The 12,786-nt window shown below is 40.9% G+C and overlaps 1 protein-coding gene across 1 annotated transcript in view; it reads right to left on the bottom strand.

The window, feature by feature from the left end:
• Window positions 1–246: 246 nt before the first annotated feature.
• The window catches only part of TNNT3 (troponin T3, fast skeletal type), a 42,195-nt gene continuing 29,655 nt past the window's right edge, over window positions 247–12,786 (bottom strand). Inside the window, exons 7-15 of the mRNA XM_018562656.1 lie at window positions 11,518–11,563; window positions 11,136–11,252; window positions 9,778–9,855; window positions 9,319–9,432; window positions 8,350–8,459; window positions 7,634–7,724; window positions 3,822–3,862; window positions 2,705–2,745; window positions 247–505 (exon numbers count right to left, since the gene is read on the bottom strand). Coding sequence (XP_018418158.1) covers window positions 273–505; window positions 2,705–2,745; window positions 3,822–3,862; window positions 7,634–7,724; window positions 8,350–8,459; window positions 9,319–9,432; window positions 9,778–9,855; window positions 11,136–11,252; window positions 11,518–11,563 — 871 coding nt within the window. The 3' untranslated portion in view covers window positions 247–272. The remainder of the gene's footprint in view (window positions 506–2,704; window positions 2,746–3,821; window positions 3,863–7,633; window positions 7,725–8,349; window positions 8,460–9,318; window positions 9,433–9,777; window positions 9,856–11,135; window positions 11,253–11,517; window positions 11,564–12,786) is intronic.

Below are 12,786 nucleotides of genomic sequence, written 5' to 3'. Positions count from 1 at the left end.
CTAGAAAAACAGGGTTTGCCTTGACATGCACTTGAATGGTGAGAGTCTCCTGATGTATCCCTTGCCCATGAAACTGGAGTCCGTAACCTGCTGTGTCTTTCAGTCACCAGGTTTTGTGCATCTGAAAATATGGAGACCCACCGGCCATGGCAATGTCAGGAATTTATTATACATTTGTTGTCTGATGGTATGCAGCATTTCTGTCTTTCTTCTGTTGGGCGCTTGTGACAAGTACAAGGAATGTTATTAGGTTAAGAAGCGTCACACTTTATTTACAAAAGAGAAGAGATAATACAGAGCAGTCCACAGAGAGAAAAAGGTGGCCCGAAGGGATAGACAGGACAACTATTTTGTGGGGTACTCAGTGTAGCCAGCTTCCTGCAGGATCGGGGATGGTAAAAGGTAGGTGGAGAAGGGCTGCTCTCCGACATGTCCAGGTCTTGGTTTTGGAGCATTTTACTTCCAGCGGCCCCCAACTTTTCCTTTGCCTCCTGCTTTCTTGCTGCTGTTATGGGGAATAAAAAGACACAGGTCAGCGGGCAGGACGCATACACAAGAAGAAGAGGAAAATGCCAGATAGAGAAAACCTGGTGTTATGAAAATTTGATAAAGAGGAACTGAACTATGGAAGCCCAAAAAAGGCAGGTAGAGGGCAAAGGACTGGTCAACAGCATTTACTGTGGTCTACCTGTAGTTGGTCTTTCCTCATTACTGTCTTACCATGCCTTGTTCTGCACTGTGTCTCTGTATCGAGACAGCCAGCTTGTAGAGACAGGGTATTGCTTCCTCATGTCAGAGCCTCCAGCAAGGAGAACATTGAGCAGTACACTAATGAAATATACAGTAGTACTATATGTAGTTCCTAGGCACCCTCACATTACACTAGAAAGTGCCATTTTTCAGGAGGAATTCCAAACAAAGGGTACTTTTTCAGGGCAGTGCTCAGTCGCTGTGTTAACATTTCTAAATATTCTCTATATTGCAAATCTTTTTTTAGTTCAGTTCCACTTTAACTCAATATAGAAGACAGATGATGGTTAAGGAGGTCAGAAAACAATATATAGCAAAGAAAAAAAAAATACTATTGCTATTGCAAACCGATAAACCAAGACACAAGTTGGCTTATGTAAGAAAGCTAATGATACCATTTTCAGCTGTATGTCAGAAAGTTCCAGATATCAGAAGTCTTAATGTTTGTAATTCTAGTCATTGTAGGAGAGATTTAGCATGAACAGCTGATTTCCTGGTTGGTAAGCTCATTGAAAAATAATGTAGTGAGCTACTCTCCAGGCTATGCACCTGGCTGGATGGTACATGTTAATATAGCATGACCTTTTTACCAGGTATGGAAGTAGCCAGAAACATAATCACTAGCTTCCTTATGTGAGCAACTTGCTAGGCTTAACAGTCCTGCAAGGACAAGCAGTATCACTTACCATGTTGCCATGTTAGTTTGGGAGAGACTGGACATTTTCTCCCACATGCTGTACTTCCCTTCAGATTGTCATGCATGCATGTCTCAAACACAGACTGCTACTGTTCTGCCATCACAGTTATAAAGGAGTCATAAAGGCCAACATCAGGATCGGGGGGAAAACCACCGTTACTGAAGTATAATGGGGCTGTGAAGAGGCCCAGGCCTTGTATGTGCTGACAGAACTGCAGTGTGCTCCTCATAGACATATACTGTACCTGACACACCAGGGTCAGCAGGGAGTTAGTTTACTTACTTGTTATTGCTCAGGGTTAGACTGGAGATATCATGGTAGGCCAGAGATATCAAGTGGCGTAGTGGTGTCCTGTTTGGCCTGTGATATCTCTCAAGACCACTGATATCTACTGTACTTGTGTGGGCATGTACAATCTCATAGCTAAGTAGGTCAGTCATCAAGCCTAGGTAAGACTTGCCACAAGTGTACGGGTCACCCATTTATACTGAAGTCCGTCATATTAAGAGCTGAACAGGTAGTCTTTCCCCTGTGATCTCTGAATGGATAGTCAAACCTCTGCTGTGTATTGGTGACCAGTACACTTGATGCTAGGTTGTGCTGAGCGTATTTGTTAGCTGATACTTGCAAGGCATCATAGGTCCAAGTTATGCAGTTATATTGTATAAAACTGTTACTAGTGGAACATTAGGTAATTGTCTCAATGCTTTGAAGTGTGTAAATTGGGTTAGCAGAAAAGGGGACTGAGTAGAACTGGTATGTATTTAAACATTTTCCTTATGATAGCATAAAGTACACACTGGTCAGGTAGCCATTTTGTAAGATAAAGCAATATTTGTGAGAATGCAGGAAATCAGGTAGTTAAGAACCAGTGTCACAAAATGGTTGATTCAAGTCACAAAATGGCTGCCTCTACCAAAAGTGCAGCTGTCCCGGGTTTATCAATCTGTTAATTGAAATTGAACAAATATGAAGGGCAGATGTATCTGTCAGCTAGACAAGGTTAGTCATTGTGAGCTTGGTTGTTTGGGAAAAATTGTATTTTTTAGAGAAAAAATACACATGTCCACTCTTCCCAGAATCCATGCAAGGTTGATTTTAAAAGGGATACTTGTGTTCTAATAAAAAAATGTAATCGGTAAGTTAGAAAGTAATTGAATATAGAAATATTCTGAGCCTCAGATATTTCAGTTGATGTTCGGGGATAATGCGCAGGCTGTGATTGGGATAAGGTTGACGTATCTAGCACTACTTACTGTTTCTGCAGCTGATCGATACGGTTCCTGAGGGTAGTAACCTGTTAAAACAACATACAACCCATTTGTACTGGAGAGTCCTTCACGTTTCCTTACCTCCAACACCTGATACTTTGTCAGAGGTTCCGCAGGCTGTTTGTTGGAATGCGGTTACCTGGCACCCTCTCACCAGGGTAGAGATCCATATAAGTAAGATAATAGTGGCAGAGTGTCTAGTGACCCGTGCACACACAAATACCTAGGCATGTGCCCAGACACACAGCTACTTACCTTTACTAAACACCCAGGCTGGAACCTGGAGCAAAGGCACCTACCCTAATTATAACCAAACAAATGTTGGATCACAGGACATCAGGTCTACAAGTTTGTCCAATCAAGAAATGTTTAGCTCACCCTTGCTTTGTACTTAATGTGATATATGTGTCAGTTGAGTTGTGTTGATACTCATTTAGATTATTTTTTTTGTTTTATTTAAAATAAGAACCCCATTGACTGGGTAGAGAAATGTCGACTAGTACACCATGGTTTTACTTTGCGCTTTACAAAACGTGCATTGAACAGCTAATTCTGTTATCTGCCATAATAGAAATAGATCTTTGAACGGTTGCATATCTTAACAATAAGCCATGTGTGTTTAACATTGTTATTCTGAATATCTGCCAATCAATATTTAAACTTCTCATGATTCACAATGAACATGAGATTTAACCTCATCCTTTTAGTACAATATCATTATATTATACATAAGAATGTAAGAGCTCTTACTGCAAATGTGTCCAACTACAGACACGGCACTATGCCACATAACAAAATGTCTTGGAGTTAGCATTCTGCTACTTGGAGCAACCTTCTTTTTTTACTCAGACTAAAGTGAGCAAATTTGTGCTAGAGTATTTTTTTTTCTGGTCATTAATTGTATTGCAAAAGAAAATGAAACCGCTCTTCAAACACATGGAACCTCTTTGTAGCCCTGATGTCCTGATTTGACATATTCATAAACCTTCATTGAGCCATTGCTTCAGCCCCAAGCCCGGTCGTACTTGGTCCTACCATGACACATGCCTGAACAGACATTTCAGTCGAGTTAGCCCCTACTGTAAGAGGCTTCTCTACTTACAACTTAGAGAGTTCCTCTACTCTCCTGTGCAGGGTCGTAATCTAAGAAAAACCAAGATAATCATGTGAATAGGAGATACTGGAAGCAAGTGCCTGGTAGGATAATGTGTTCTGGCTCCATCTATATTGCTTCATATTTATATATTGCTTCTAAGCATAGATGGCAGAGCAGCAGATAGTGCTGTCCCCTCTACTTTGACTCTATTTATCACCATAGATAGATAACTGCTACACATATAATGGGCTTTTTTCCATCTCTAATATTTTAAATGAACAGTATAGGTGGCAGCCATTAAACACCTTCTAATTAACCAATCGGTGGCAGCCATTAAACACCTAATTAACCAATCGGTGGCAGCCACTAAACACCTTCTAATTAACCAATCGGTGGCAGCCATTAAACACCTAATTAACCAATCGGTGGCAGCCACTAAACACCTTCTAATTAACCAATCGGTGGCAGCCATTAAACACCTAATTAACCAATCGGTGGCAGCCACTAAACACCTTCTAATTAACCAATCGGTGGCAGCCACTAAAACATCTTCTAATTAACCAATAAGTGCCAGCCACTAAAACATCTTCTAATTAACCAATAGGTGCCAGCCACTAAACACCTTCTAATTAACCAGTAGGTGGTAGCCACTAAACACATTCTAATTAACCAATAAGTGCCAGCCATTAAACACCTAATCAACCAATAGGTGGGAGACATTAAACACCTTCTAATTAACCAATAGGTGGCAGCCACTAAACACCTTCTAACTAACCAATAGGTGGCAGCCATTGAACACCTTCTAATTAACCTATAGGTGATAGCCACTAAACACCTTCTAATTAACCAATAAGTGCCAGCCATTAAACACCTTCTAATTAACCAATAATTGGCAGCCACTAAACCTCTTCTAAATTACCATTTCATTAATGGTCTAAAATGGGTCTCCCTGTAAATTATTCATGTCAAAGTCAGCAAGTTAGGACAGAATATGTTTATGGGGCTTAGTAAACATTTCTAATATAACATAATACGGTATAACATTTATATAACATTAAAATCGCATGATGGGGAAGTTTAAGCAACAATTACGAACACATTTAAAAAGCGTCCTTGCTACAATTGTATGGGCTTCTGTATGGACCTGGGGATGGGATGTGAACAATGCAGGAGCCTGTGAATTGTTTCTGCCAGGGGCTTCCCAAGACTTTTTACCGCCTGAGGTTGTAGGGTGGGTGCGGCGTCCCACAGAGCTAATGGCAACCAGCGAAGTCACTGGTTGCCAGGAGCTTGGTGGAATGCTGCCAAGAGTGTCCCAGGTTGCTAAGTGCTGGGCGGACAGATGTATATGGCCCTTGCACATCTCCCCGCCTAGCTCTTAGCAACCTGAGAAGCTGCAAACATTGTACAGCAGAGCAGCGATGCCACTTTGCCTGCCCTTCCCCCAGGAGACGCCAAGGCCTCAGGCTGACTAATTATAGGAACAGTCCTGTTCCCGGCGATACACTAATCGCAGTGGCAATGATCTGCAAGCTTCAATGTAATCATTTTATAAATTTGCTTTTTTTATTTTATTAACATGGGTGCATTTGTTAAATGTTTGTAAAAAGTGGACAATGCCTTTAAGTTTTACTTTAATTTAACACAGACATTTAGAGCAAAATACTAAATGCACGACCTGTGACACAAGTGGAACACTATAAAATATTTGCATATAAGATACATATAACTTGATTATATAGCAGAATTCTGCTATATACACTGATGAACACTTTATATTTTGACTGCTGTGAAGAAAAGCTGCCATATACACATGGACAAAATCTGCATTTATAATATATAAGCAGTAGTTAATAACAAGCTTATCTACACTGGAGTCTTTTTTAATATTAACTGCTTAAAGGTAAAGTATAATACTCTCCATCTTATATATGTGTGTAAATAATGTTATAAGGATGTGTTAATGATTTCAGAGCCTGGTTTCTATGTGTAGTCAACATTCAGAAATATAAGTGTAACATTTGCTTGTTGTATATGCAAGCTCTGCTTTGCTGTGCCACACAGTGGTTGTGCTTTAGCCCTCATTCACACGGGTAACGGCCGGCCCGTACAGATCCATGCTGCGTGCATGGCTGTATCTGGCAGCTCCCGAGAAGGACAGGTGCTGCGTGTGATTACACACAGCAGCCTGTACTTCTCTATGGGAATACGCGGCCGTACACTGCCCTACGCTCATCCGACCTGCACGTCCGTGCGGGTGTCCGTACTCGTACACTGACCAGATGGATCCTGTCTGCGTCTGAGCAGGGACACCCGCACCTGTACGCACTTGCAGGTCGGGTGAGCGTAGGGCGGTATACGGCCACGTGCTCCCATAGAGAAGGACAGGCTGCTCCATACAAATCACACGCAGCACCTGTCCTTCCCGGGAGCTGCCCGATAAGGTCGAGCATGCCGCACAGATCTGTACGGGACGGCCGTTACCCGTGTGAATGAACGCTTACTGCTCTTTCTCACCCTGAAAGTCTGTAAGTCGGCTGACCTAATAAAAAACAAAAAAAATACACATCTGTATAGTTTTGTATCTTATCTGAGTCGTTTTCAGACATTTCAACTCTCCCGATCATTCCGGGAGTCTCCTTCATGCCTGCTAGAGAAACATTTTATCCTGGAAAGGTTTACTCTGCTCCATCTAGCATAGTAAACCTTTCTCTGCTATCTGGTTTTTTTTTTTTGGTTTTCTTTTTGACAGTGGGGCCGCCAACCTCCGTCAGAGTAAAAAAAATAAATAAAATAAAACTCAACAGACTGCATGGGGATGAATTGCTAGGCTGTTATTGGCTATTTCAGTTTGCAATAGCCAATAGCAGGCTGGCTATTGCACCCTCGCGCTGCTGCTGTCAATCAGCAGAGAGGACCTGAAGGAGAACTTCAGGTCTACGTCTGCTGATTGACAGCATGCAGTCTGTTGGGTTTTTCTTTTATTATTCTGACAGCAGAAGCTACAACAAAAACAGCAGATAGCAAGGGAAGCATTAGCTCCCCTGCTATCTGCCATAATTTCAGGGAGGTGCCCTCTCTCCCATCCCTGCCCGTTTGTTGGAATCAACAAACATAGGGCCCATTTTTAAACCTAGGAGATACCGAAAAATGGGCATTACAATTTTTTTTCCAATGTGCATATATTTTTTCTAAAGTATGTATTATTTTTAACACACAATGGCGTGTTTTCAACTATTTTGTGAATAGCAACAGCAAAATTGTTTATTTGTAGCAAAATTAAGAAATTGTCCATTTTTTTTTACTAAGATGGGGGTTGATTTACTAAATGCAAATTGGCTGTTCACCTTGCAAGGGGATTTTCTCTTAGCTTGGTGAATGTGAAAATCCACTTAGCAAAGGATACCCAATCACATGCAAGGAAAATATAAAAAATACCGGAGGTTTACTTGCACATGATTCAGTAAGCTAAGGGAAAATTTAACAGCCTGTTTGACTTTAGTAAATGAATCCCAATATTTTTAAACTAATGTGGAATGATTGGGTTGCAGGGGGAAAACCTGCTTGGGTAAAGCTTATATTGGAAATTATATAGTATGGATAGTTGTCTTGTATACTAAAATCCTCAAATGATGAAACGATCCTCCAGTGACTTGTGCCCTTCGATCTCTAATAATCAGTGGACTTGGCCACTGATAGATTAATATTACCATAACCTAATCCTTTTAAACAGTTATGTCCAGAAGTAAACTCCGTCTGGGGCAGTCCTACTTTCATCCATCTACTTTAGACCTCATTTTTGTGTGTAGCGGACTCACCTCATATTTCTGTTTCTTGAGCTGTTCTCCCATCTCAAACTTCTCGGACTCCAGCTGGTACAGCCAGTCCCACATCTCCTTAGCCTTGTCCCTATTAAAGAGAAGCCCACAGGGCAGGTGAGTACATGTGCGGAACTGGTACACATCCAAGCAAAAATGAGTGTTTAATCCAGGCAAAGATACTATTTTAGTTTAAGATCGGTGGAATTACTGCCTTCGTGAACCTCTTGCAGACTACTATAGAGATCTTCCAACCAGAGTATCCAGGTCTGCACCAGGTTATTATAAAGTCCAAATGATAAATGTATGAAGGATCAAACAGAGTGAGACCCCTCCCCCCCACCATGGGTGGATTTCAACGCTCAGGTGTAGAAGTCCTTCACTGGACTTCTGAGGTGACAAAAGAAGCTGGATGGTGACCTACTGGCATCTACCCAATAGTGAAATATCAGCAATGGGTGAAAGAACCCTTTAAGGCTGAACTCCAGAGAGATATAAAAGAAACATTTTATTGCATCTCTATGTTCATTAACACATCATTAAATGTGTTTGTTTAAATGGAAGCAATGTAAGTACTTGAATTTGACTCGCATTAGCCTCTTGCATTTACAGCAGAACGAGAGAAGTAGGGATAGCACAAGGAACCAATAAGTTGCTGTTTGCCTGAGGTCCAGCTTTCATTGACAACCCAAAGCCACTAAAACCGCAATAATTACCTGAGTTTGTCCTCACTCATGTGGTCAACATTCAGGGCCTTGCGACGATCTGCCAGAATCTTCTTTTTCTGCTCACGGGCTGTCTGCTTCTTGCCTCTCTTCTGGTCAGCCTGCAGAGGAACCATTACCAAGTCAGTGAAATTCAACATTTCTTTAGCTGGTACACCAAACATAGTGTTTTGTTCATGAAGAATTAAAGTGGGACTACTTAATAAAGTGCACTGAACCAGCAGATTCTGGTCCCAGTGAAAAGTACCAATCCATACATTGTCCATATTTACAGCAAGCAAAAAAATATGTTCAGAGATCAGAGCCTTTCACTAATCATCATACTACAGAGATTGGTATGTATTGTGATCCATAGTAACCAGTTCTTATTAGCTTGAGCCTAGGAAAAGATGACTTTACAATGACTGCTGGGGGAGACTTGCTTGTCTACATGCAACATATCAGCCTACATCCCACAATGGTAAAAGGCAGATGCATCATGGGATTTGTAGTTGCACCACAGCTGGAGTGCTGAGGTTGCCTACCACTGTACTAAAGCGTAAAGTCAATATTGGCCTCCTTTATTACAGTGTGAAGTGAAACTAAGTGAAACTGGGCCTCATTTACCAAAATGCCTTCAAAAATCCAATAAACCACGGGGAATTTAGGAAATACAGGGGTTCTCTTTCAGATAACTTGATGTGTGAAATAAATACTAGCGTTAAATGTCCATTTAGGCACATTCTGTGCAGGTAGGTATTTACTTTTTGCTGGTAGAGAAGGGATTGGTCAAAGTAGGAACAAGTTGATGCAGTTTACCAGCTTGAACCTGTATTGCAACAGATATTATCCTTCTGCAATATATGCTACATGATAATCTTTGTTTTTGGATAATTGAAAGCAGTGGAATAAACACAGATTTACACTTTTGTTATCAAGCCCTAATATCTTGCTTTGACTTTACATGGTGGACTTGCTTACTTTGGCCAGGTAGCTGCTGTATGTGGCTCCCATGGAGGACAGAGCCTTCTTCTTCTTCATGTCATCCTCAGCACGTCTCATGGCATCCTGTTCCTCCCTTCTTATCTTCTCCTCCTGTAGCAGCATCATAAGAATGAATTAGGATACAAGTCATGTATCAAGACTTCTATATTTTTTATTGATGTACACAACAGTTATGATTTTAATCTTTATATATACATGTAATAATAATAATACTACTTATTAGTAGTCTTTATTTTATAAAGTACCAACATGTTATGTAGAATGACATACATGCAATGCACAGCAAAGGTGCTTACAGATACTAGATGATGGCCAGACTTGCATGCATGATTTGGCCTCTGAGCAACTATTCTTATGAGCGCACCACTTGAAGAGGTGGGAATATGGTACACATCAGAAATAATATTGTGATTGTGCGTTTCTGAGAATACTCACAGCAAGTCTGGTCTGACGTTCCTTCTCTTTCTCTGCTCTGATCCTCTGTTGTTCAGATCTCTCAGTCCTACGTTTCTCCTGAGAACCATAAGAAAATGGGGAGATCAGAAACACATATACCAGACACAGAAAACTTACATACATATATACACAGATACATATATACAGGAAATAACAATCATAGGCATTAGGTACAATACCCAAAGTTAAAACACCCGAAAAAGGTTCGTTTTTGGGGTTTTTCTTTTTTAAGTGACAGTTATTTTCAGATGATTTCACTGACATTTGAAAATTACAGTCATATTTCTTGTGTTAAAGAAGAACTCAAGGAAATTTAAAAAAAAAAAAATCTGCAAAAAATAAGTTAAGATATATGAGGTGTATGCTACTTTAAGTTTTACTGTAATTTCTTTAATATTTTACATAATATTATGTGTAATATACTTCCGGCACTGCAACTATGAGAGCTGCAGCTCTCATACACAGAAGCCTCTCATAGTCGTGAGCAGCCCATTGCATTAGGGTGTGCACACAAAAGTACAAACACACAGTAAAGGTGCAGTAATGAACCAGGGAGCCTGGCAGGTTGTCATGTGACCACCCGCTCGGCTTCCTGATTGGATGGTAAGCCACAGCCATGCTCCCTCGCAGCTACCCAGGCACTAAGGACCGCAGCTGTTATGTGAGGAGTGTAAGTGGCAAGTGCTGCTGCACTCTGTATCCCTGAGCCGGTCACAGAGAGATCTTTGTGATCTCTCCACTGGCCCAGTGACTAAAAACATGTCGCCCACTGTTGCAGTTTCGGTGTGGCGCTCAAGGTGATAAGTGTGTGTCCAAGCACACCCCCTGCGCATGCCTATGAAGCCGCCCATTCTCTTAACTTAGCACATTCACAGAACGCTTTGTATTATGTGAATAGGGACACATAACAAACTCGCGTTTTCTCAAATTTGACTGCAACGGTAGAAATGCACTTGAAAGCTTTGTGAATCATTCCAGTTATAGAAACATTATCTATGGAAGCTCTGCCATCTTGTGGACAAATTAGAGTATACACATGTTGCATTAACTCACGCAAGGCACATGCTAAACCAGCGGTAGGCAACCTCACCACTCCAGCAGTTTTGAAACTACAAATTCTATTATGCCTCTGCCTCTGGGAATTATGTCCATGGTTGTCAGAGTGTTGCAATGCCATTTAGGATTTGTAATTTCACAGCAGCAGGAGTGCTGAGGTTGCCTACCCCTGGCCTTGACTAATGCTGGACTAACTCCAACGTTACATAGTGATTAAAAGGATTAAGGCCTATCATATGTGGCAGCATTGCCAGAAGTTCAGTCATAACTGTGTAACTTACAATTCTGTCCTTCAGTCCAATAATCTCTTCCTCTTCCTTCTTGCGAGCCTCAAAATGTTGATCAATCAGTGACTGCAACTCAATCAAGTCCTTGTTCTGTCTTTTCTTCTGGATATCCTACAGATCAAAAAAGCAGTAAAAGCAAAAAGTTAGAATAATATGAACACATCACTGTGTTCCCCACTCAGAACATAAAAAACCCAGTTTGGCCGACCTCTGGGATCAGTAGCTTATATTCTGCTGCTTTCTTTTATCTGTGTAAGATGGACTGCTCCATCCAATTTACATAGATTTTGTTTCTCAAATAACGGTTTGCCAATTCCAAAGCACTGACAATCTGCTTTTTAGTACTCTCTCTCTCTTAGTTTCTTAGTGTACTTACATCAAAGTCTACTTTATCTCCATCTGGGATTTTTGGTGCTGTGAGTCTGCAACACAAATACACAGCATTAGATGTTGATAGCTCTATAAGAACAGTGCACAACAGTGCAAGAGTAGGTGACCGTTAGATAAGCTTGGGGCTAGCAGTTGAGCTGAGGTGTCAGGGTGCATATCTACCCAAAGCTGAGGCCCCATTCACACTGAGCGATTCGCAAAACACGTGTTTGTCGCGCGATTTGCATTTTGCGCGATATCGCGCCGTTTGTCGCGCGATATGGCGCAAATGGTTGCATTGAGCAAACTAGAATCGTGGCAAAATCTGCTCCAAAAAGGGTCCTGCTGTAGTGACGCACGACCCGCGACAGCGACGGACAGAGCCCCATTGCCATGCATTGGAGAGCGATACCGCCCAATAAATCGCTCAGTGTGAATGGGGCCTTAAAGTGACAGTCAAAGCTAGGTGACTAGTACAGGTCAAACTGGCCTATTTAATAAAGTTCTGATATTCACAGTGCTTTAAATCATTGCAACCTATTAGAATTATTGTTTACCATTTTGACTACTGCAGTATGAAATTTGATTGGCTGCTATGTGTTTCTCCCGATGCTGGCGACGTACACTGTACGTCGTCAGTCACGAAGGGGTTAAACATCAATATTGCTCTTCACCCTTAATTATAGTTACAGAATGCAGAAATATGTAAATATTGTTTAGCAAAATTACACATACAAATTTGTCAAGCCAACATCTGTATGGAGCACCGGTGAATTGTGCTGGCCATATAGATTACAATTTGATTGTACAATGTTTTTATAGATCAGGTCACATCTGGCACGTCTGATGGTATAAAAATTGAGTGGGTTGTTTGCATATTGATCCCTAATATTACATAGATTTGGTAATGCTAAAAATAATTGTATAAAGATTGCATAATTAAATTGTAAGACGTATGGTCAACTGTCCTTATAGGTAGCTGCACAAACTCTCTGATTGCTTCAGCCTCTCCAAAACTTATAATATCTGATCCGTCACTTGACTTTTTTTTTGGTCTTCATAATGATCTCCTGTACAGTACAATCCTTCTATTTTATGGAGCGTAGATACAATATTAAATATATATTACATAAAATATCATCTAGCCATAGAGTGAACCTGGCAATTCTGTCTTTATGGGTATCTGCCTTTAGTAAATCAACCCAGGCATCTAAATTACACAAACATATGTTATATTATTCTGACACCTCTTCCGAGATACTGTATGCATTTATAT

Source organism: Nanorana parkeri, unplaced genomic scaffold (assembly GCF_000935625.1).
Source record: "Nanorana parkeri isolate BGI_ZX_2015 unplaced genomic scaffold, ASM93562v1 scaffold589, whole genome shotgun sequence".
Classification (NCBI taxonomy): Eukaryota; Metazoa; Chordata; class Amphibia; order Anura; family Dicroglossidae; genus Nanorana; species Nanorana parkeri.
This window is presented reverse-complemented; position numbering and strand designations above follow the sequence as displayed.